Below are 26,524 nucleotides of genomic sequence, written 5' to 3' on the forward strand. Positions count from 1 at the left end.
GCGCCACCCTCCACCTATCTACTAATCACAAAGTCAGTAGTGTTTCGGCATCTGGGTTGGCAACCTCGAGTCAGGGGGGAGGGGATACATCGCTCTACAGTAATTTGAAAGTGATTGCAGTACCAGTTTTGGCCACAATCTTACATATGGGTCCTTTAATGATGATAACAATTTTTGGAGCAAATCATAAAATTTGCAATGCTGCCACGTTACATTTAAAAAAAAGCAATAATGCTGGAAACAGGTTCTTAATTGAAAACTAGTGGTCTGTTACTAGAGTAGTGAAATGCAGGCACAGAAGTGCATTGAATTTTAATCCACCATGTAAGTATATAATGAACCTACTTGTGCCACTTCATGCCTTGAATATTATGTTTGTCTGTGAACCTAATTGGTTAAAATATGTCTTGTCTCCACCGTGGGATAGTGGGAAACGTAATTTCGATCTCTTTGTATGTCTTGACATGTGAAGAAATTGACAATAAAGCAGACTTTGACTTTGACTTTGCCTACTTTAGATTTCCACATCAAATCAATATGCTGGTTTTATTATGACCGCCGCGCTTATAGGTTTAGTCAGAGTTTTTTTTCTTCCACACGAACACGTACACACATAAACACACACACATACACATACACATAAAAACACACACACATGCAGGCAAGCAGGCACACACACACACAGAAATAAAAAACACACACATAAACACACACATGCACATAAACACATACCGCCACATACACACTCACAAGCGAGCACACACACACACACACACACAGAGAAGCACACATGTGTACACAAAAACAAACACACACTATGCACACACCCATTTACACATAAAAGTTAAAGACTAGGGGCTGGAGTAGGACAGGGAGACAAATTGACAAGTGTGATTTTTTTTTTTTTGCCGGAGAGAATGTGCAGGACTGAACAGCTTACTTTTTAAACTATTCTTTGGCTATTTCCCTTTAATGCCTTATTTAGCCTAGCAATTCCTGTTTGCTTTTGTTTATGCAAAGCACATTGAATGACCTCCGTGTATGAAATGCGCTATAAATAAAATATAAATGGACTTGACTTCACTTGACAATGAAGGCCCAAAAACAGGAACCTGTTTAAAGTTATTGACCAGTGACAATGGAAAAACTGAAATGTCATTGACTCACAGCACACTCATGCTATGCTACTGTATTAGCTGTCATGAGATAAACCTTTTAGTTCCCTTCATGACCCGTCATTTTTGTCCTGACAGGTTGAGTTGTATCTTACACTTGCCAGTCTGTTGCAATACCTTCCCATTGATTGTTGTGCCACCCCTGTTCATCTCTCTATAGATCCTAAAGATGGTTGGATTGGTTACAATTCAAAGCAGATTGCTCATCATGACTGATCTTCTCTGTGTCTGTCTGTCTGATTTGACTGTTTGCCAAAGTTATTGACAAGCTGTCATGGTCTGTATGGAAAACATATAGCTTATTTTCCCACTTCAGCTTAAATCTGTACTCTCCATCGCTCTGACCTTTACTTGCATAATTCGGACAGAAATAGGTGCATCTCAAAAAACATAAAATCTCATTGCCCTGCACAGACTGAGAGATTACACACCATTGCCGGTGTTTTGACTTTATTAACTGATTAGAGCTCATCTCAGGTCGGCATTTCTGTGTCATAAATTCTATATTAAAATATTTTTTGAGATTCTGGGTTTTTGATCTCCATGAGCCGTAAACTGTAAGATTAGAATAAGATTATAAAGATCAAAACAAACAAAAAAGCTTGAAATATTTCACTAAATGTGTAATGAATCAAGATTATATGAAAGTTTCACTTCTTGAAATAAATTACAGAAAAAAATTACTTTTCATGATATTCTAATTTTGAGATGCACCTGTAAATTCCCTCTCAGAGCTTCCTGACCTGACTGCACACTGAATCAAATATGTCTCAAAGACTTTGAGGGTTGAAACCAACCTCTCTTATGGTTTAGTGATCGTGGATGAGTGATTTTACATATAGCAAGCCAACCTCAACAATAACGTTATTGATGAGAAATCAGAGCCAGATGTGGAGACAGTTCATTCACATTTGATCATATCGATGATAATAACATCATCACAGCAAAACACAGGGGTCTAGCATCCAGTTTTATTGCTGCTTTCTGGAAATCAGTCATAAAAAACCCACTACATTTGTTGTGAAATTGTTGGAAAATGTACATTATGTAAGAGAATATGTCCTCTATTACTTTTTTCAGGTATATTTATCTGCATTCCACTTTAATAGCCTATGTTAAATACAAATTTAGCAATTTACTCAAGTGTTCAATCATTCTATATTACTACTATATTTTCCCAATTGTGTAGCTTATTTAATAGTTTTATGAGAATAAAAAACACCTCAATTATGCATATGCTTAAACAAAAAAAGCCTGTAGGAGAAAATTGGCAACTGGCTTTTTAAATTAAAGGCATATCCCTTTTATGCCTATATCCCACAAGACTTTTCAGGACTTTCTGTAGAAAACTCATTTACACTAACAAAATGCACTCATGCATCAAATTGATCACCCCCAGAAATACGTCATTTTTTTTGAAGGTTAAATATTTGCCTTTTTATTTTACTTAATTTTAGAATAATTAGTGTGTTGCCAGGGGCTACGCCCCCAACTTTGTTTTATTATGAATAAACATGGGTACATCAACAAACATAGTACAAGTTAAAAATCACGATGGTATGATAGATTCAACATTAGGCCATAAAGACAAAAAACCATGTATGCAATTCAGACGCTAGGGAAACGTCATTTGACGTTTACGTGCTGTGTCACAGACTGCTACGTCACCTCGCAAAGCCGTCCTCTGATCAGCTGACAGTGGAGGCTGCAGAGGGCAATTAACATAAGAAAATAGAATTGTTACGCCTTTCAGGGTATCAATATTTTCCTAAAAGACTGGTACATCTAGGAAATGTTCAATAAGAAGTAGTCGCTGGTAAGTTACATATGTCTTTGCATGTATTTTGATTGAATAAATGACTAACCCGGAAGCTGCGACATCGCATTATTTTGAAGGTAGCTAAGGTAAGAACATACAGTGAAAGCTACCAATCCAGATAGCTGCACTTAGCTAACTGTATGGTTAGATAGATAGCTAACGTTAACAGTGAAATGATATGCCTCGTCATTAATGTAACGGCTCGTTTGCACCCAATACGTTTTATACGCATGTGTCTGACCGCATGTTGTTAAGCCAGAGCGTTATCAGAACAGCTAACAGTGAGCCTTTCTGCTATTTCTCTCTTGCTTGTAGGCAGGCAGGTGTAGAAAGCTGCTTTCAGGTTTCGGTGTCAGGTAGCAAGCTAGTTTAGCGCAAATGTTTATTATCAATGCTAGGTAATTGTCTACGAGCAAGGGAAAATGATGTCCATAAACTACACGTTTACGTTTCAACAATGACATGATAACTGCATGACAGTTATCACGCTCCTCACGAGACCCAGGTAAAATGAACACAGGAGCAGTAGGAATCTTACTTAACTGTTTGGGAGTGACATTAGGTTAGATGTCCACCTATATTGATAGCTAGTAGGCTAAACAAATAGCTTACTGTTACGACTGTAACTTAGACGTGTGCTACCTGTGCAATTTAATAGTCAACCGCCGATATTCGACAGGAATGCGCACAATGAGATCTGTAAACCCTTGGGTGTGTGGAGGGTAGGTTTTAGATCCGACTATTGTACCTTCATTGTAACTGTCACCTTCCTGTCATGATGCACTCTCAGCTCCAGTCTAGAATAACTATGATTTCATTATTCATATGATTGACTATCCACATCACACCCTGTCCAGAGCCCTAAAGATAAGCCTCTGATCCTGTCTATGATAACACCACTTGTGCTATTAGCTGTCACGAGTTGAACCTTTCAACTTCTCTTCATGTCCATTTTTTTGTCCTGACTGGAAGTGAGTTGTAGCCTACATTTGCCAGTCTGGTGCAATACCTTCCCATTGATTGTTGTGGCAATCAAGATCCTGACCCCGGTTGGATTGCAATTCAAAAGCAGATTGTTCATCATGACTATTCTGTGTCTGGCTGATTTGCCACATCAGTGTCTATCATGGACTAGTCGTCCATAAAACAACATAGGCTAACTGAAGTGATGACCATTTACAGTTTCAACCATCACATTATGTTATTTTCTCTTATGCCCTTGTTACCCTGCCTGTAGAAGTGTGCTGATTGATTTTCCTGAAAAGATGATCAATACGATGGGTCTGCCACTTTGCTTGTTGGCAGTGTAGTGCAGTCGTGCCATAGTAAACGGCTGTGAGGAATCCTACAGTCTGAACGTTAAGCATTTATTTCAGTCTTTCAGTCTTGGATTTGGTGTGTAAAGCAATTTTTGTGATGAGGCTTGTACACGTTGTGAAGATGAAGGCGATGTTTCGCAGGTTGCAGTTTTCTGTGAAAAGGCACAAGGCAGTCAGGTAGGATATTGAAGGGTTATGAACACATTGCGGGTAAACATCATGAAGATGCTTCCTCTTACAAAGTGGGATTCCAAAGCATTTGGAAGTTTTGCTGTGTTTTTTCTGTTTGGAGAAGTCAGTCATGCTGAATGTGAGTCATAATGTTTCGCCTTCTGTTGAGAAGGCTTGTTGTGAGGAGGTGTTGTAAGCTACATGCATTGCCAACATTTCCTTACTCTGTTTTCTCTTACGACTGTCTTTGGTGTTTTTGTAAGCTTTTAGCTCGGATAGGATAGTCTTATATTAGTATATATAGTAATATAGTCTATGTGTGAAGACACCATTATTTTTATTTAGGTTTTTTTTGTTTGTTTGTTTAGCCCTTTTTAGAAGAACATTGTAGGTCAGGTGAATAGATTGGTTTATCAGTTCTAAAGTCTTTAACAAGACTTGCAAGCTACATTCACTGGTTAGGTTATAGGCCTGTTTAGAAGAATCCAGGTCATATTTGTAGCATTTCTCTGAAATATAAACGGACTCCACTACCATGCAAAATGTAGTTTCTGATTTTATTGGAATATTGCCCCTGGAAACAGCTCAATACAACTAATGCACCATTCTTTTCAACAATGTAATCAATTGCCATAGACTATTATATAATGCATAGAGTTGGATGGCTTTAATCTGTTAAATGTATGGGCTGTGAGTGTATCGCTCTTGTGGGCTGGAAGTGAAAGCTTTCTAGCATTTTTTTCTGTTGTCTCAGTTGTAGTTCTAGTTGTAGTCTGAATCTTTTTTTAGAAATTCTCCAGAAACGTGTGACCCTTCTCTTAATATCTGTTCCTAATGATAAAACATTCTGTGGTCCGAGACTTCATAAGGCATAGGGAATATGTTTGTGTCCACCATACTTCAATTTACTCTTATGAATAGGTCTCTAGTCTTGTATGGGATAGGCTATTGGTTCTGTTTCACACCATAGCCATCCATTTAGCTATATTCTGATTGGACAGGAGTGTTATTCCATGCTATTGATCACTCACTCCCAGTTTTAGAGGGCATTAGAAGAGATTGTCCTGGTAGCTGTGCGGCGATTGATCTGAGCTTTGCCTAGTTGTGCCGTAATTCAACAATTGTTCCTCATTCGTTCGAAATGACAAGTCTATTTTCTGATATGGGTAGGTTATCTCACTGGCCAGTAAAGGGATATCTGGAAGTCATCGATAAACTGTAAAGGGCTTTAATTAAGCACTTCACTGTACTACTGACACTGTAGTGAAAGCTTTTGAAGCTTTAATGAAAACTTGCAGCATCAGGTGGCCTTTAGGATTCTCTTTAAAGGTACTGTCAGCGTTTCTAAGGGATTTGTAACCTGTAACATTTTCTGCCACATTAAGCGAATATCTCCTCGTGATATTCTAGCGCTCCATTTTGTGAGTACACTGTAAAAAAAAACGGATCTTAGTACATAGCCATGGCTCCATGAACTGGAAGAAAACTAGGTGGAGATTTGTGAGTTTGCTCTCCGGTGTTTTGTTGGTGTTTGGTTGAAATATCAGTGAATGTGATGTCATGCAGAATCGCTGCCGGCACCTCGAAGTTACTCTTTAAAGGTACACTATGCAGTTTCAAGTATTTTTGGCGACTCTAGAGCTCCTTCTAGCTATAGGCCTATCTACTGAAAAGGTAATGTTTCTCGATTGTCGCGAGATGTCTTTGGGTCGAAGATTCTTGAAGTTGCATTGCTTACATTTCCCCTATTACAAGTTCGTTTCCCTGCCAAATTGGCTTTGTAGAGGTTATATTAGGCAAAAATCTTGCATAGTGTACCTTTTAATCATACATACCTGTAGAGGTTATATTAAGGTAAGAATCTTGTGTAGTGTACCTTTTAATCATACATACCTGTAGAGGTTATATTAAGGTAAGAATCTTGTGTAGTGTACCTTTAATCATACATACCTTTAATGTTTTTCTTCTTCTGCTGGACTCCCTCATTTTAAGAGTTCTGGCTGTAATTGTCCATATGTGTAAATCTAAAAGGCACAAAAAATACTTCACAAGATGGACATTTTATGCTGTTTCAGTACTTCTGATGGAAGGATGAATCATTAGGATAACTTAAAGTCAGAGTTATTTTTGGCGTTGTTGAGTTGTTATGTTTTTCTCTTCACTCTTCTAGTTCACAAGAGAACATGGCAGGAAACAGCCTGGTATTACCCATAGTGCTATGGGGCCGCCGTGCACCCACACACTGCATCTCCAGTCTGCTGGTGATGGATGATTTTGCCACCATAATCACGGGCTGCCACGATGGACAAATCTGCATCTGGGATATGACACCTGAGCTGGAGGTAAGTCTCTGCCACCTGCAGTCTATGTTGCCAACTGTAAATGCTGCTGTAGTTGTCGATAAAGACCATAAACTGTGTTCTTTATTGATCTCTTCCTCTTTCTTTATCTCTCTTAGATAAGTCCACGTGCCCTTTTGTTTGGACACACTGCTTCCATCACCTGTTTGTCTAAAGCCAGCGTTGCCAGCGACAAGCAGTACCTAGTCAGCGCATCGGAGAGTGGGTGAGTGTAGTGTGTGTGTGTGTGTGTGTGTGTGTGTGTGTGTGTTAGGGAAGATTAGGGGAGGGACAAAATACCAATATGGCAATAAATTGTATAACTTCCTCAAAGATGGTTAAGGCGGAGCAAGATACTTCGTCGTAGTTCATGTCTATGGGCGCGAAATGGGGATCGAATCCTGTCTGCATAAAGAGGCGTGTCGATGACGTATTGACGAGCGTACGTTGCAACCGGCCAACAGCAGCGGCAGAAATAACCGGCGCACACCTGATATAAGGTTGATTTTCTCCAGACTGGATTGCTCAAAAATGCTAAAAATGTACCTGAAATGTTCAGAAGGGTTTGAGGATCATGAAAATGTGCCCGAAATTCACATTCCTAACTCTATAGAACCAAGACCTTAGCATATGTGGTGAAATTCTGAGCTATGCCCATAGACTTCAATGGAGCAGTCGCTGCCTCTGCTCTGCATAAAGGGGGATTTTGACCCCCCCCCCCCCTCGTGCGATCCGGGTTCCCGGAAGTGGCTCCTGATGAAATATCTTGCTCCGCCTTAAAGGAGAATTCCGGTGTGATATTGACCTAAAGTGTATCGAAACATGATACCGAGTGTGAACGTATGTCTCATAGCCCATCTCGGCTTGTCCCCTGCACTCCAAAATCTGGCGCTAGTTAGCCGATGCTACCAACATCTTCTTCAATAGTGGTGCTTCGGCATCGGGCTAGCCATGCAAATAAATCACTGTTTTACACCCATTTACGAGGCTCAATGTATCTCCACACTTCATTGGTAGACTTCCTAGGGCCCTGACATTTAAAACGAGACATTGAGAACTTTGAAAAAGCACTGGTAGTTTACTTACAAGACGATTTATACAGACAGTATCTTCACGAAGTTTAGCGTTTGCAGCCATCTTGAATTTAGTCACGATAAGTCGAGCAACGAGTAAGAATGAACAGCTATGATAAGGGATCAGATTCCAAAAATAATTCAGTGGAAATGCATGGATTCCAGTTGCTGCTACTGGAAGAAACTGGAATCCATGCATTTCCACTCAATTATTTTTGGAATCTACCAATGAAGTGTGGAGATACATTGAGCCGGAATTCTCCTTTAACAATCTTTGACTTCCTTTTGCATTACATTATCAGTATACTGCAGCCAAATATCAATATTTTAGAAAGATATTAAATTCATGCATAAACACTGAAATGTGCATTTGTATACTGTTTCAAATCTGTTGTGAAATAAAGTGATTTTTGGCCTTTTTTTCTTCTTTATTTAAACAGATATTGTGATGTATCGAAGATTTGTCTTTTGCAATGTATCGTAGTATTGCAGACTTGCTGAACCGTGATATTATCGTTAGTGTGGGGAAAGCATTGTGAGTTACTCTGTGATTCCCAGAGAGACAGAGAGAAGTCTGGGAAGACAGAGAGAGACAGAGAGAGGTTAAACGTGTACTTCCACCCAGTATCAGCATCCGTATCAGCTGAATGCCACTGGATTAGTCCTTGACTGATGACCTATGTTTGTCTGTGCAGTGAGATGTGCCTGTGGGATGTCAATGATGGCCGCTGCATTGAGTTCACCAAGCTGGCCTGTGCTCACACTGGCATCCAGGTAGGAGCCCAAGCTTCACTATCACAATGTGGTATGAGGTGATGCTTTTGACCAGGATGTGACTTGAAGTGTTCCAGAATTAGAACAGTCAGATAGATTATCATGGAGAGGTTCTCAGTTCTCTCAGGGCATTAAAGAGCCTCTGTCTTGTCCCTGTCCAGTTCTACCAGTTCACCATCGGCACCCAGCGCGAGGCCCGTCTCCTGTGCCACGGCCACTACCCTGAGATCCTGGTGGTGGACGCCACCAGTCTGGAGGTGCTCTACTCGCTGGTGTCCAAGATCTCGCCCGACTGGATTAGCTCCATGAGCATCATCCGCTCGCACCGAACACAAGGTCAGCCACCCCGGCAGCTGCGGCCCGCAGCCCGCCAGGCCAGATGGGATAAGCCCCTTACGGTCTGATCTCGCAGGGCTGGCTGAGACGGGTCACTGCACACACTGCAGCCAGCGCTCTGCTTATCCGCACGTTATAGCAGATGCATCTTTGTGCATGACTTCCTTATGCACAACTCATGCCCAATATGCAAACTCATTTTTTTATACATGTCTCGCACTGTATTTTCCTTTTACGTTTTGACGATTATTATGAAACAAATTAGTATAGGTGATTATTTTATCTGACAGACATAGTATTCATTCTTAGCACGAAACCATTGTCAACAATATCAATACAGTCATACAGTATGCTCTTCTACATGCATATTCATCTATACTACTCTTGTATACAGTATATAACATTATATGCGATTCTGATCAGTGTTGGATTTCTGAGCACCAAACTGCGGATCTTTTTGTTCCTCTCTCCTGTATATCTGTGCTACGTCTACCCACATCTGTGTCTGTTGACTCTGTGTGCTTGTCTTTCTGTTTCTTCCTTCTTATAATCTGTCGTTTCTACTTACAGAGGACACAGTGGTAGCTGTGTCTGTTACTGGCATACTGAAGGTGTGGATCATAACGGCTGACGTGAGCAGGATGCAGGTATGGCAGCATGATCCCCAACACTCCTGCCCCCTCACACCCTCCTCCGCCCACCTAACTTCTCCCTAAGGCCTGAACCCCTGGCACTTATCACAGAGTAGGGGATTCCCGGGTGTCCTGGCTAAATTTCCAACCTGGTTCATTCAGTCTGGCCCCCTAATCATCCCCCACTGTAATTGGCTCATTCACTCCCTCACTCTCCACCTCAAGCTGGTGTGTGGTGAGCGTTCTGGCGCATAATGGCTGCCGTGCATCCCCCAGGCGGGTGCAACACATTGGTGGCTTCCATGAGAAAAGCGATATATAAATGTAACGTGTTGTTGTTGTTGTTGTTGTTGTTGTTGAACTCCCTGGCTACGTTTCCCTGTCCTCACCGTCCCTGTGCCTGTGTCTGTGTCGGTGTGGTGTGCTGTGCAGGATCTGGACCCAGTGTTTGAGGAGGAGTCCAAGCCCATCTACTGCCAGAGCTGCCAGAGCATCTCCTTCTGCGCGTTCACCCAGCTCTCCCTGCTGGTGGTCTGCTCCAAGTACTGGAGGGTGAGGACGACCTGGCCCTCATCACTTCACACCAGTGCTTCCACTGAGGCTCCACCTGACCACATTAACCCGACCACGTTACATTTCCCGTCTCGGTCCGCTGTATCAGATGTTATTTTAGTTCTGTTATTTTACTTTTAGTTTAGTTAGTGTCGGCCTGTTTATGACTCTTATGTTTGTGTGTAGCTATTTTGTTTTGAATCTATTATTTCTTTATCAAAAAGGAAAGGCATTATTAAAGACAGGCACAAAAACACACATTTCCTCCTGTTCTTCGCACCCCACCTGTCATGTCTCTATTCTCCACTAGTGGGGGTCGCCTCACACTTTGAGAACCACTGGTTTACGCCAAAGTCCTTTTAGGCAAGTCCCTTCACTCGGCAGCCATATGGCAACGCTTTTTGGGCACTCGTCGGGCATCCTTCTCTGCAGAAATGCGCGTGCGCAAGGCTTCACGACACCAATCTGGCTCCAGAGGCGAGATCACAACACATGATTGGCACAATGTCTTCACAACACACCATATGATTGGCTCAATGTATTCACATCACACCACATGATTGGCTCAATGTATTCACATGTCGACGTTTTGCTGAGGTGTAGACAACGGCCATATTGGCGTTACAAACTAGCTCCATGCATTTCTATGGAGGATTTTTTGAGTGCTGTGTCTCCACATTAGAAAGTCTCTGTTTACGCTCACTCATCTTCACAAAATTCCCCTTTTCAACAGCCTTAGTAGTTTCAGTTTCACTTTCTCTCTGTCTTTAGAAATTGTCTGTAGAAATAGTTTCTTTTCTACAGTTTCTTTACAGTTTTTGAGGTAAACAGACACTGTCTCTGTAGGCACCCATCCCATGTTATCAGACACGTATAGTCACATTTGCTGGCTGTCTGGAGTCTGGACTGATATTATGTAGGGAGAGATAACAACTGATGTTGATATTGTGGTGTGTATGAGAAATTGATGCAGTATGTGTTTGCTGAGGTGTGTGACTTGTGTGTCAGGTGTTTGATGCGGGAGACTACTCTCTGCTGTGCTCCGTGCCCAGTGAGAATGACCAAGCCTGGACTGGAGGAGACTTCATCGCTGCTGATAAAGTCATCATCTGGACTGAGGACGGGTGCAGCTACATTTACAAGCTGCCTGCCAGGTGTGTGCGTGTGCGTGTGCGTGTTAAATGTTCTGAAAATGCATTATCGGTACTAAGGGTTCATACTAATTGAATATTTTCTCATAAATATAAGACATTAGGAAGTAAACCAAACCTTAGTAAGTAACACCAAAGCTGTGCAACTTGTAAAGTCTCATGTCTTTGCCTCTGTCCCCCTCTCTCTGTGTGTGTATCCTTGTGTCTCCTGTCTGCTCTGTGTGACTGCTGTGTGTGTGTGTGTGTGTGTGTGTGTGTGTGTGTGTGTGTGTGTGGGATCTGGGTTTTTCTGTCCGTGTCCGTCTGTCTGTGGTCTTTCCTCCTTTCCCTCTATGGATCTCTATTTTGTATTTGTGTTGTTATTCTGTTTGTGTCTACCTGTGTGTTTGTGTCTACATGTGTGTCTGTCTACCTGTGTGTTTGTGTCTACATGTGTGTCTGTGTCTACATGTGTGTTTGTGTCTACATGTGTGTCTGTCTACCTGTGTGTTTGTGTCTACATGTGTGTTTGTGTCTACATGTGTGTCTGTCTACCTGTGTGTCTGTCTACCTGTGTGTCTGTCTACCTGTGTGTCTGTCTACATGTGTGTCTGTCTACCTGTGTGTTTGTGTCTACATGTGTGTTTGTGTCTACATGTGTGTTTGTCTACATGTGTGTTTGTGTCTACCTGTGTGTTTGTGTCTACATGTGTGTTTGTGTCTACCTGTATGTTTTCTTTCTCTTTGTGTGGATTCCTATTGTTCCTTTTATTTTTCTGTATGGATGTTTTGTCTTGTTGTGTGTGTGTCTGTGTTGTTGTTGTTGTTGTTGTTGTTGTTGTTGTTGTTTTCTCCAGCTGCCTGCCTGCCAGCGAGCATTTCCGCAGTGACATAGGAAAGACAACAGAGGGCTCCATCCCCCCTCTGGTCTACAGCATCGCAGATCGCGCCGACAAACAGGTCCCTCCTCCTCTCCTCTCCTCCTCTGTTCTCCACTCTGCTGTTCTCCTCTCTCCTCTCCTCCTCTGTTCTCCACTCTGCTGTTCTCCTCTCCTCTGTTCTCTCCTCTCCTCTCCTCTGTTCTCCTCTCTCCTCTCCTCTGTTCTCCTCTCCCCTCCTCTTCTCTGTTCTCCCCTCCTCTCCTCTCTTTTCCCCTCATCTCTTCTCACCTCTCCTCTCTTTTCCCCTCATCACTTCTCCTCTCCTCTCCCCTCCCCTCATCACTTCTCCTCTCCTCTCCTCCCAACTTAACAGCAGCAGCTCCTCCTCCTCCTCAATCTCCACAATGCTCTTTTTACTGACATTACTACTGAACACCTTGAGTCCATATGTTTAAAGGTGTAGTCAGCGATTGTGCAGGAAGTCGTATTTGTTTATATTTATGTTTATATTTAAATTAATTATTAGATGATATTTTCCAAAACCAAGAACCTAAACGAAACACACCAGGGTGTTAGCTCACCCCTCCCTTCAGTATTCCAGGAGAAACTCCACGCAGGGTTTTATTTTTGTTTGGGGGACATGCTGCCCCCACTTTATTATTTCCAATTTTTGGAGTCTTGGTCTCCAACAGAGACCAGTTCTTTTTTATTTTTATTTTTTTCCAGTGCACTCAGGCAATGGGCAGCTAGCAGGTTGTGAGGAGATGATCGCTGCGTACGATCCCTGACTGCACCTTTAAATGAGAACTTATGTTTAAAGGCCTATTAATTTGTCATTTCAGTACAGTTTTATTAACATTATTAATATGATCAGTGTAACATGAGCAATCCCAATAGCTGATCCTCTGTCACAGCAACTGTTTTGCTCAGATCTGTGTGAGTGTGTCAGTTGTCCAGAGTCTCCCAAGTGGCTTCTGTTGTATGTGATTTTGTGTTTTAGTCTTGTTTTGCTGCTGTGTGTTCTCTATATATGACTTCACCGAGTGTAGTGTGCAGGCTTTGTGTACATGTGTGTTAATTTGCTGTGTGTACCTGTTTTCTGTGGTGTTTTTATTTTTGTTTACCGCGTCCGTGGCTTCACCCCCTCCCCCGGCTCCCCCGCGTCCTCAGGTAGAGGAGGGGTGTGAGGGGGAGCTCGTGGTGTGTCTCCCCGACGTCGCGGTCGACCCGGCGCTGTACACCCCTCAGCTGCTGTACCTCCAGCGGCCTCTAGAGGCACCAGTAAGCCCCAGCCCGCAGCAGGACGGAGGCGCGGCACGCGGCACAGCCAGCAGGGGGAGCCCTCCCCGGCCTCCGAGGCACCGCAGCATCCACTCAGCCATTCACCTGCTCCAGCGCAAGCCTGACACGGGCCACCACAGCCCAGTTGGGCCTCACCCACTCTAATATAGTGGTCAGGCCAGTTTAATAGGAACTGATAAATGTGCTCTTTAATGTCACAATTAAGAAAAATGATCAAGATATTTCTGATCATATTGAAGGAAATTTTGATGAATCCATAGTGAATCTAAATTCCTTTTGAGTGAAGTAATAAGCGATTGGATGTAAGTGTAGAGCGGTGAACGTGACTGGATGCCAGGAGAGAGGCCTGCGGCCGTGTGTCTGCCTCAGCGTTGCTGTCCGAAGGCCAGTTTCCCTCCACTCACTCTGGTTCACTCTCAGGTCTCATGCTCTTCCCCACTAAAAAGTCAAGTCATCCAACTCCTCTGCCCTCATATGTCTTCACCTGGTGAAGATGCATGCAAAGTCCCCAGGCTGCTTCTCCATAGATTCCCAATGTCAACAGTAACCATAGATGACAGAAATAGAGCTAGCACTACTGGGTTAGGCCTGAAGCCTGTCGTGTAGATCAATTCAGATGGCACTATTTCTATATTTATTCTATACTATATTTTTATGTTTATTATGAAAGAGCATATTTATATTGAAAGAGCAAATACTGCTCATACAAAAGTTAGAAGAACAATCAAGGTCTTAGTTTTTTTGGTTTGCCAAAATGTCCTTGAAATGTGCTTGAGGTTATTTGAGCCAAGAGGAGGATGTGTGGAAACTGTTTGCCAGTGTGTGTTTGGAGTGATTTCCCACAGCCCTGCTATTCTCCTTTAAACACAACTGATCTCTTGTAACTTTGTTTCAACTTAAACAGACTCCCCCTAACTCCTTTAAGCACAACTGAACTCTGGTCACCTGGTTTTAACTTAAACAGACTCCCCCTAACTCCTCAACCATCAGCCCTTTTAACTGTAAAAGGATAAACATTGTAAAGGGTCAATGTCTGGATTTGTTTTGGTTGTATTGTTATGAGCTCTGTATTTCAGAGTTCATTCAGACTGTGTTGTTTGATGGTGCTTTGTGCTCCTGTAAAGGTTCAAGTTAAAGTTAAAACTACATTTTGAAAAGCCTTATATGATTTTACGGAAGCAGACCATCTTCTTTGCCAGCACTTATGCAGACTGGTTTATATAATATTATTTAAGTTCTTTAAACACAGTCATAGTTCTGGTGGTCAGGTAGTCAAAAATGTGCGCAGTGGAATGTTTATATTTACGTCTGAGAACTAAATGCATGTGAGGTTCATGAGGTGCACTCCTTAGTGAAGCACCAGCCTGGTGTTGTGAGAGATCTGTGCATGCTGTGGCCCTAGCACAGGAGGAGAGCAGGGCTCTATGGCGGTACTTTGCAGTGACACCGGCCCATCAGGAATGCCTCCAGGATTCTCATGTTGTTTGGCGCTCACTCTCTGAGCCGGCACGCGCTGCATTGGGCTGGCTAGCAACATCATCAGGGCACTCCCTATACGTCAGCCAAACTCAGCCATTCTCATAAACCATACATGGACATACATACGCTAAAATCTAAGATGCCTGGCAAAGATTTGATATGAAAGTAAGGAGTTGTTTGTTTATATTGGTTCCGTTTGTTCTAACCTTAGACATCCCTCGGTGAGAAGTTGGGTCATCCTGCAAGGTCTTGATATACAGGCATATACATACATGAGTGCACATGATCACACACAAATGTGAGATTTCAGGTGAAGTGAGGACTGTTAGCCTATTGAAAACCTGGCAGAAGTCCAGGTGCCACAAGCGTAGCGAGTAGCAACAATCACCAGGCAAAGTCTCCTTTCCCACTGGAGACTCAGAGATGGACAACCTCTGCTCGTGCCGCTGCGTCAAGCTGCACGTCCATCAGTATGCGCCTGTCTAGACTGGCGTCATTCAGGAAGGTTGGTGCGGTGTGTGGGACGTGTGCGGAGATGTCTAGTGCCTCTGACGTCTTAACTAACGGAGTGAAAGGCCATGTATGCAAACTGCATGAGCTGCAGTCCCTGTCCCGGGGGTCCACCTTCCTCACTGCCCTCCTCCCCCCATGCTCAGCTCTGTCTGACCCCCGCACTGCGGTCACCCTCCCTACTAGCACGCACTGCGGTCACCCTCCCTACTAGCACGCATTGGTGCCCCCTGCCTACTAGCACGCATTGGTGCCCCCTGCCCAAACGTAGGTAGTTGCACCAGACGAGACCGTCTTGTGACCGTAGACTGAAGTAGACGTAGACCCCTCTGCTGCCTTGCTTTCATTGCCAATCATTCTTCCCTGTCCCAACCGACACCATTCCTGCTGGAAAATTCTGGTCAAACTCTGCCACCCTAAATCCTGCAAAGGTTTGCTGTGTGGTTTTTGACTTTAAAAAAAAGCTACGTATAAGTGTGTGTGTCTGTCTGTCTGTGTGTGTGTGTGTGTGTGTGTGTGTGTGTGTGTGTGTGTGTGTGTGTGTGTGTGTGTGTGTGTGTGTGTGTGTGTGCGTGCGTGCGTGTGTGCATGCTTTTTTTATGTATTCAGTCTTCTTTTCATTTTGTTCTGTCTTCTTTCTTGTTTTGTTGATGGTAAGGGTTGGGCTCTAGAGCAGTTCAGAGCAGTAGAATAGATGCAAGGATTGGGTTCTAGAGCAGTTTAGAGCAGTAGAATAGATGCAAGGATTGGGCTCTAGAGCAGTTCAGAGCAGTAGAATAGATGCAAGGGTTGGGGTCTAGAGCAGTAGAATAGATGCAAGGATTGGGTTCTAGAGCAGTCTAGAGCAGTAGAATAGATGCAAGGATTGGGTTCTAGAGCAGTTTAGAGCAGTAGAATAGATGCAAGGATTGGGCTCTAGAGCAGTTCAGAGCAGTAGAATAGATGCAAGGGTTGGGGTCTAGAGCAGTAGAATAGATGCAAGGATTGGGTTCTAGAGCAGTCTAGAGCAGTAGAATAGATGCAAGGATTGGGTTCTAGAGCAGTTTAGAGCAGTAGAATAGATGCAAGGATTGGGCTCTAGAGCAGTTCAGAGCAGTAGAATAGATGCAAGGGTTGGGGTCTAGAGCAGTAGAATAGATGCAAGGATTGGGTTCTAGAGCAGTTTAGAGCAGTAGAATAGATGCAAGGATTGGGGTCTAGAGCAGTTCAGAGCAGTAGAATAGATGCAAGGGTTGGGGTCTAGAGCAGTAGAATAGATGCAAGGATTGGGTTCTAGAGCAGTCTAGAGCAGTAGAATAGATGCAAGGATTGGGTTCTAGAGCAGTTTAGAGCAGTAGAATAGATGCAAGGATTGGGCTCTAGAGCAGTTCAGAGCAGTAGAATAGATGCAAGGGTTGGGGTCTAGAGCAGTAGAATAGATGCAAGGATTGGGTTCTAGAGCAGTTTAGAGCAGTAGAATAGATGCAAGGATTGGGGTCTAGAGCAGTTCAGAGCAGTAGAATAGATGCAAGGGTTGGGGTCTAGAGCAGTTCAGAGCAGTAGAATAGATGCAAGGATTGGGGTCTAGAGCAGTTCAGAGCAGTAGAATAGATGCAAGGGCTGGGCTCTAGAGCAGTTCAGAGCAGTAGAATAGATGCAAGGATTGGGGTCTAGAGCAGTTCAGAGCAGTAGAATAGATGCAAGGATTGGGGTCTAGAGCAGTAGAATAGATGCAAGGGTTGGGGTCTAGAGCAGTAGAATAGATGAAAGGGTTGGGCTCTAGAGCAGTTCAGAGCAGTAGAATAGATTTTAAGCTGAATCCAAGTGACACTGATTCTCAGAGCCACATTGCCTACTGTGCCTGATCTCTCGTTCCCCACCCTGCTATTGGACCCCAGGCCATGGTGCTGGTGTGGGGAGGGGATGGTGTGGACCCCAGCCCTTGCCACAGTCGCCTGTGTGGTTGTGTGTGTGTGTGTGTGTGTGTGTGTGTGTGGTTGTGTGTGTGTGTGTGTGTGTGTGTGTGTGTGTGTAAAATGTTCTTTCTCTGCTCTGCTGGCACATTTGCAGCTCCTCATATGCCCCCCGGTGACGCGCTTCTTCTATGGCCGGCGCGAGCCCTTCCACAAGCTGCTTGTGCAGGGGGACTCGGCTGGCCGCCTCTCTCTGTGGAGCGTCCCAGAGACCTCTCCTCTACAGCCCCTGTCCTCGGCTGCAGGTACGCACACATCAAACCGCTGTCATTTACATACATATTTAAACACCCCACATAATTCTACATATACCACATATATTTAGCTCAATATTGCATTACTGTTCCCTGCACATTTGTATAGATAGACTGGTGAGATAAAGGGAATATTTATTTTGTGGCTGTCTCAATACCACCCTCTGCTGGTGAAATTGTGTAGTGCAGAAAGAGGACTCTCATTCAGCCTGATGTTAAATTTAAGCACAGCAGAATTTGAGTCCCTGTTAAGGCTTACAGTCCCTTTTGTGTAATGACTGCATCAAGCAGGCATTCAAATAGCAACACCTGTCAAGAATAATCTAGACTTAGATACATTCTGTTCTATTAGACACATAATATTCTACGGAAATGTGTGTGTCTTTTTTTTCTTTTTTTATTGACTTACTACTGTTTACTGTTTTTTTTATTATTGTTTTTTAACTATGCCTGCAAGATTAGCAGTCTCTTTACTGTGTGTGTGATTGTGTGTGATTTGTACTCTACTATTTGCTGCACAACAAATTGGCCCATTGGGGGGACAAATAAAGTAACTTGGCTTGACTTGTGTCTTTGTGTGTGTTCGTATCACAATCAAATCTCCCTTCCTTCCCACAGAGCTGCAGGTATCCTCCACCATCAGCTTGCAGGAGGCCTTTGACAAGCTCGCGCCCCGGTCAGCGGGCATCATAGACCAGCTGAGCGTAGTTCCTGGCTCGGAGGAGCCCATCAAGGTGACGGCCAGCGTATACATCCCTGGCCAGGGTCGGCTGGTGTGCGGCCGTGAGGATGGGAGCATCATTCTGGTGCCCGCCACCCAGACAGCCATCGTCCAGCTGCTGCAGGGAGAGCATATGCTGCGCAGAGGTGACCAAGACTTGGACACACACACACACACACACACACACACACACACACACACACACATCATGCAGACACACACACACACACACAACACATCATGCAGACACACACACACACACACAACACATCATGCAGACACACACACACACACACACACACAACACATCATGCAGACACACACACACATCATGCAGACACACACACACACACAACACATCATGCAGACACACACACACACACACACACACATCATGCAGACACACACACACATCATGCAGACACACACACACATCATGCAGACACACACACACACACAACACATCATGCAGACACACACACACACACACACACACAACACATCATGCAGACACACACAACACATCATGCAGACACACACACACATCATGCAGACACACACACACACACAACACATCATGCAGACACACACACACATCATGCAGACACACACACACACACAACACATCATGCAGACACACACACACACACACACACATCATGCAGACACACACACACATCATGCAGACACACACACACACACAACACATCATGCAGACGCACACACACACACAACACATCATGCAGACACACACACACACACACACACAACACATCATGCAGACACACACACACATCATGCAGACACACACACACATCATGCAGACACACACACACACACACAACACATCATGCAGACACACACACACACACAACACATCATGCAGACACACACACACACACACACACAACACATCATGCAGACACACACACACATCATGCAGACACACACACACACACACAACACATCATGCAGACACACACACACATCATGCAGACACACACACACACACACAACACATCATGCAGACACACACACACACACACAACACATCATGCAGACACACACACACACACACACACACACACACACACACACACACACACACACACAACACATCATGCAGACACACACACACACACACACACATCATGCAGACACACACACACATCATGCAGACACACACACACACACAACACATCATGCAGACACACACACACACACACACACAACACATCATGCAGACACACACACACACACACACAACACATCATGCAGACACACACACACACAACACATCATGCAGACACACACACACACACACAACACATCATGCAGACACACACACACACAACACATCATACAGACACACACACACACACATCATACAGACACACACACACACACATCATGCAGACACACACACACACACAACACATCATGCAGACACACACACACACACACACACACACACACACAACACATCATGCAGACACACACACACACAATACATCATGCAGACACACACACACACAACACATCATGCAGACACACACACACACACACACACAACACATCATACAGACACACACACACACACACATCATGCAGACACACACACACACACACAACACATCATGCAGACACACACACACACACACACACACACACACATCATGCAGACACACACACACACACACACACACACAACACATCATGCAGACACACACACACACACACACACCACATCATGCAGACACACACAACACACACACACACACAACACATCATGCAGACACACACACACACACACACACACAAAAACACAACATGCAGAGACACACTGTTATGCACTATACTATATATGAAAATATGGCATGAGATGGCAGCACGTTTGTTTGTTTGTTTTGTTGATTTGTTTGTTTTTGAACAGGCTGGCCTCCACACCGCACCCTCAGGGGTCACCGGAACAAGGTGACGTGTCTGCTGTACCCCAACCAGGTGTCTGCGCGCTACGACCAGCGCTCGCTGGTGTCAGGCGGCGTGGACTTCTCTGTCATCGTGTGGGACATCTTCACGGGCGAGATGAAGCACATCTTCTGCGTCCACGGAGGAGAGATCACCCAGCTGCTGGTGCCGCCCGAGAACTGCAGCGTGAGTTCAGCCCCACCACCGCCGCACCCCCTCACAGTCTCACCACTGCACCCCCTCACAGTCTCACTACTGCACCCCCTCACCGCACCCCCTCACAGTCTCACCACTGCACCCCCTCACCGCACCCCCTCACAGTCTCACCACTGCACCCCCTCACTGCACCCCCTCACAGTCTCACCCACTTTTGTCTTAATGTGCCTAAATGTTTGGATATTGGGGTGGTCAGTTAAGCAATATGACACGAGTGGGCATGGGGACGGTAAAGGATATCGCCACGGCTGTAATGGCCTTCGGCCTCGTACCGAATTACAGCCGTGGCGATATCCTTTACCATGCCCACGCCCACTCGTGTCATATTGCTTTCATACAACAGTTCCATTACCAACTAATTTAGTTTTAAGATACAAAATTGTGTTTTCTATCGTTTATTTAGATTTTTGTTCGTTCAACCTCCACCCACACAAATAGTTCTAATCTTTAGCCTTTTCGATTAGCGTTGCCAAGCATACGTTGCCGTACGTTGCTTGAAAGTAAACTCGTATGTTCTGTATTAATAAATAAGTTCAGCGTTTGCCCTTATATTTTGTAATACGTGTCGAGAAACTGTCACTATAAAATCTAAAAACCCAGGTTTTGTGACCAAAAAATATGTCTGAGCTCATTAACGAGCTATCTGCCAACCACCTACTTTGCCTTTTTCTCACTCCAAGGTGAAATCGTTGCTCTGTCACTATGAATGAAAGAAACGTTTGTGTTGCTAATTCAATGCAATATGCGGAGTGATGATCAGCAGTAAAAAGTCTTGAGTGGCGTTGTGCTGGGATATTACCACTCGTGATGACCCATAGAATGCCTCTCGTCCAATCAAAAATGAATAAATAACTCGACCGGACCTAACTGGTTTTGTAAGAGACCATATAGAATCAGAAATCAGAGATAAGACAACTGTTGATGGTTATAAAGTGTGTCACTTACTGACTGATCTGCATGTTGTGTTTAGCGTACTAAAGTTGTTGTTCTTATTCAACAGCAACTGGATTCACAGCTCCGTATGGCTGGAGCATTACTGCGTTCTGTATTAGTAACTGGTAGCCTCTCACATGAGGATGGCTTGGGTCTTGTTGGGTCTTTTTTGGCTTGTTCAAGTGACATTTCCTGTTTCCTGTCTTCCCCGCCCCTCCCCCGGAGCTGTCAGTGGCTGATTGACAGGGTGGAAGGGCGCGTAGCGTGCCTTGCTGTAAATAAGCCTGGCCGCCTCACCCAGGGGCCTAATGGAGCAGCCCCCGCTATGCCTCAGCTTTATGGCCCGTCGATAAGCATGCTTAAGGAGCCGGAGGCTTTTAATTGATACATGAGGAGCGGATTGTGTGCGTGTGTGCGTGCGTGTGTGCGTGTGTGTGTGCGTGTGTGTGTGCGTGTGTGTGTGTGTGTGTGGAGGTGGAAGGATCTATAGCCTCCATCTGTGCACTGTACCTGAGCTGGCTTGTCAAACCACTTGGGTGTTCTTCCGTGGCTGACCGCATCCTGACCTGATGATGGTGAGGAGATAGAACTTGTTTTACTCAAACACACAAATCCTCATCACGTAGTTAAATAAGCAAGATGACTTTTGAGAGAGTGCGTTTCCAGCCTTTTTGTTTTGGATGGCGTTTGTGTCTCGGCTGCAGTGCACAGATGTGCGTCCGTATCAGTATGCACTTCCAGCGTCCAGCTGATCACGTGTGTTCCACACACACACGTGTCAACAAGCGCAGCTGCCAGACAGCTGACAGTAGCCTGGCAAAACAGCACAGGCTGTGGAACGGAATCATTAGTTTGTTTCTGTCGGCGCTCGGTTCAAGCTCACTGAATCGTACTTAGGTGCTTTATTTTATTTTATTGATCAGTTCATTTGTTTGACTTGATGTAGTACTGTGTTTGTGTGTGTGTCTGTGTGCGTGTGTAGGCACTTCTGTGTGTGTGTGTAGGCACTTCTGTGTGTGTGTGTGTGTGTGTGTGTGTGTGTGCGCGTGCGTGCGTGCTAGTGCGCATGGGTGTGTGTGTGTGCACGCTCTATCCCTGGCAGAGTGTTGTGTGCTGAGCCTCTGTGCAGTGGCTGCCACACCTGAGAGCTCTGTGCGTTCAGTGTGTGTTAGTGGTGAGGGTGTTAAAGAAGCGATGCGTGGCTGCGTCCCTGACTTGTGCTGTCGCCCAGGGCACTCTCACGGCCATGGCTGCCCACTTGGCCGCCCGCCCCACTGCACCTCACCAACCGACCTCACCCACCGCACCTCACCCACACTGAAGAACACGGGCTGTCACTGAACCACACAGCCTTTTTACTATGCCAGCCAGCAACACACACACACACACACACACACACATATACACACATATATATACACACACACACACACACATATACACACACACGCCTGCTTGGCAGTGGCCTTTTTTAAGCGTGTGTGTGTGTGTGTGTGCGCGTGTGTGTGTGTGTGTGTGTGTGTGTATTTTGGGGGGTGGGGGTGGGGGCAGCTATTTTACATTCTGTTGGACAAATTCTGTTTCTTTTGTGTCTGGAGCTTCTCCAAAGCTGCAGCTCTGTTGGCTGGCAATTGTTTATGGTTTTTCTATGTCTGTGTGTGTGCACGTGTGTGTACAGTATGTGTGTGTGTACAGTATGTGTGTGTGTGTGTGTACAGTATGTGTGTGTGTCTTTGTGTGTGTGTACAGTATGTGTGTGTGTCTATGGCTATGTGTGTGTGTGTGTGTACAGTATGTGTGTGTGTCTATGGCTATGTGTGTGTGTGTGTGTGTGTGTGTACAGTATGTGTGTGTGTCTATGGCTATGTGCTCCTCTTGTAACTGAGTGCATCTGCAGTGGTTGATTTCCTCTCCTCATCCCACAGCAAGGCCCTCATCAGCCTCCTATTGTTCACCTCCCCACAGAGAGACAGATAGAGATGGAGAGGGAGAAATAGAGAGAGAGGGAGAGAAAGGGAGAGAAAGAGAGGGAGAGAAAGAGAGGGAGAGAAAGAGAGGGAGAGAGGGAGAGAAAGAGAGAGAAATAGAGAGAGAGGGAGAGAGAGAGAGAGAAATAGAGAGAGGGAGAGAAAGAGAGAGAAATAGAGAGAGAGGGAGAGAAAGAGAGAGAGAGCGAAAGTAAAACACTCACCTGTCACCACATCCCTTCAGGAGCCAAGCAGCTGCACGCATCACTCATTAAAGGCCATTAAAAAACTGAAAACGAGTCTTGTGTTACATAAAGCATCCTCAGGATCTGAGGCGCGGAACAAACAAAACGCGGCAAGAGTGAAATCGTCTTGCCGTCACCTTGGCGATCGGCTGTGCACCTCTGCTACTTCCTCATTAATGCTCAGCCCCGACCACCAGTCTTGACCTTCAGTGGCTAATAATGCCAGCTGTTGTGACCTTCCAGGAAGTAATGGCAACCGCGCGGCGTCCCAGGCTCCTTTGTGTGAGCCGTGATGAATGTGAGCGCCACTGTGTCATTGTGCTCCTCGTCTCATTGCCATTGACGCTGCGCTGCGCTGCATTGTCCCGTCTGAATGGCCGAGCCGCTCCCTTCTCTCTCGCTCATTATTACAGCCCAGCTCTATTAGCTCTTCATGGCCATTTGGACACAATAGACGAAAGTCCAGGTCCACAAAGTCTTTTTTTTTTTTTTTGCGGTTGGAAAATAGTGAGTGGAATTGTTTGTTTCGTTGTGGTTTGCGGGCAAAGTGTTATGACTCGTTCTGCTCTCAGAATGTAGAATTTTTGAACTTCAGGTGCTCAGAGAAAATAGAATGAAATGGTCACATGGTCGTATCAGTTCTTTTCATTCTTCTCATCCTCTCTCTCCCTCCCTCTCCTCCTCCTCCTCCTCCTCCTCCTCCTCCTCCTCCTCCTCCTGTCCAGACGCGGGTGTCCCACTGCGTGTGCTCGGTGGCCAGCGATCACTCGGTCGGCCTGCTGAGCCTGCGGGAGCGCAAGTGCATCATGCTGGCCTCGCGACACCTCTTCCCCATCCAGGTCATCAAGTGGCGGCCATGCGACGACTACCTGGTGGTGGGCTGCTCCGACGGCTCCGTCTACGTATGGCAGATGGACACAGGTAAGGGCCAGGGGAGACTTGGGGGGGCTCACGAGAGGTCAGAGTTCAGGTTATGGTGCATTCATTTTCATTTACAAGATGAACGTCCTAAACACCGACTAACTAAACTTGATGACTTTGTGTTTGTGTTAGTGTTTATGTTGTCAGACTGTACGTTAATATTGCCGTATGTTTGTGTTTTCTGGTGTGTGTCTGTGTGTGTGTGTGAGTGTGAGTGTGTGATTCACAGACTCTTGTTAAGTGTCTACATTTAAGTGTGTGTGTGTGTGTACGCGCTAGGGAGCAGTAAACTGTAGCCATTACTGGCTCTGAAGTGGAGTGCCACGGTGCTCTCTGAGAAGGGAAAGAGGAAGCTGCCTTGCCATTAGACATTACCACCCCCCCCCCCCCCCACACACACACACGCAGCACTATCATCACCACCACCACTCCTCCCCCTTTATGCGCTCTGGCTAAAACTGCGATGGCAGCGCTCTCCTTGTTTTTCATCCTGTTTACGAGGCTGTCGTTTAGCTATGATCCCTCCCCCTGCATGCTCACCACATTAATAATACATGCTGCGCGCTTGCCATCCGTTTAGGAGAGAGAGAGCGAGAGAGAGAGAGAGAGAGATGGGGGGACACACTGGCTCTTAAGACATGAGTGAAATTTTAATCGCATGAGAGACCCCCTTCACTGCAGTCTGTCTGGGGGCAGGAAAAGGAGCACTTACCAAAGCAGGCCTATCACCCCCCCCCCCCCCCCCCCCCCCTCCCCAAACACACACACACACACACACACACACACACACACACACACACACACACACACACACACACACACACACACACACACACACTCTCCCAGAGACTGACCTGGGCCTGTAACGGCATCAGGCACATTAGTGTGTTTACACAGCCTCTTAAAGCTGGTTATGACTATTGTGCTGAGTAGGATGAACACATACACACACAAGCACACTCACAGACACAACTACACAGGCACAAAGAGTCCATTTCTCTTGAAAGACATGTTAGAAGGTGTGTGTGTGTGTGCGTGTGTGTGTGTGTGTGTGCGTGTGCGTACGCTTGCGTGCGTGGTTTGCAAGTGTCCCTGAGGCTTTGCTCAATGCCCTGCTGGCCTGAAGAGAGATTGAGAGCTGCGTTGAAGCGCTCTGTTTATAGACACATTATCTGGGTGCGTTTTGGACCATAGGGAACAGGCATCACACACACACTCACACACACACACACACACACAGAAACACTCTGGCTCTCTCAGCCTCTTAGTGCTGCTGCTGCTGCTGATGGAAAAGCGTGATAGTGGGCTGATTTCCCTGTGGGAACGCACACACACACACTCACACACACTCACACGCTCTCCCAGAGACTGACCTGGGCCTGTAACGGCCGGCCGGCCGGCCGCGGGGCTGTCAGGCAGCAGGTCCTCTCTGGCCAGCCGCGAGAGGCCCGAGGTATCTGCAGAGGTCTCCATGAAGCCGTCGGTCATATATTTCTGCGTATATGTGTGTGTGTGTGTGTGTGTGTCACATCAGAGGGGAGAGAGCCCGCGCTGTCTAGGTGTTGTGTAGTGTGAGTACCTGTCGCCCAGGGGTCCTCCACCATCGCGGTCATCTGTCTGTCAGGTGTGTTGAGGGGAACAGATGATCGGTGCTGTAGGTGCTGCAGGGCCCATGCGGTGGATAGGTGAAGTTGGATGACAGTCGGAGGTGCTGTTTGAGCAAAGCTGTTCTAATGGAACAGGGATATGATATAGATAGATAGATAGATAGATACTTTATTGATCCCCAAGGGAACATTCAAGATCATGGGAGATATGGGCCGTACCAGAGAGGGGAGAGCCATGGTGGTGTGAG

General features: G+C 45.4%; 1 protein-coding gene across 3 annotated transcripts in view; it reads left to right on the top strand.

Annotated features, from left to right (window-relative positions):
* The first annotated feature begins 2,848 nt into the window (after positions 1-2,848).
* LOC121679857 (WD repeat-containing protein 7) overlaps positions 2,849-26,524 on the top strand; it is a 155,946-nt gene continuing 132,270 nt past the window's right edge. Inside the window, exons 1-13 of one of the 3 annotated variants that reach the window (XM_042058907.1) lie at positions 2,849-2,991; positions 6,655-6,826; positions 6,943-7,049; positions 8,592-8,670; positions 8,832-9,006; positions 9,577-9,653; positions 10,071-10,190; positions 11,199-11,344; positions 12,178-12,280; positions 17,542-17,689; positions 18,317-18,565; positions 20,353-20,573; positions 24,474-24,669. In XM_042058907.1, the coding sequence (XP_041914841.1) occupies positions 6,668-6,826; positions 6,943-7,049; positions 8,592-8,670; positions 8,832-9,006; positions 9,577-9,653; positions 10,071-10,190; positions 11,199-11,344; positions 12,178-12,280; positions 17,542-17,689; positions 18,317-18,565; positions 20,353-20,573; positions 24,474-24,669 (1,780 nt within the window). In that variant the 5' untranslated portion in view covers positions 2,849-2,991; positions 6,655-6,667. Of the gene's footprint in view, positions 2,992-3,129; positions 3,500-6,654; positions 6,827-6,942; positions 7,050-8,591; positions 8,671-8,831; positions 9,007-9,576; positions 9,654-10,070; positions 10,191-11,198; positions 11,345-12,177; positions 12,281-17,541; positions 17,690-18,316; positions 18,566-20,352; positions 20,574-24,473; positions 24,670-26,524 lie in introns of those variants that run through there. The other 2 variants (XM_042058906.1, XM_042058908.1) reach the window with 2 other exon arrangements.

This window comes from Alosa sapidissima, chromosome 13, assembly GCF_018492685.1.
Source record: "Alosa sapidissima isolate fAloSap1 chromosome 13, fAloSap1.pri, whole genome shotgun sequence".
Lineage (NCBI taxonomy): Eukaryota > Metazoa > Chordata > Actinopteri > Clupeiformes > Clupeidae > Alosa > Alosa sapidissima.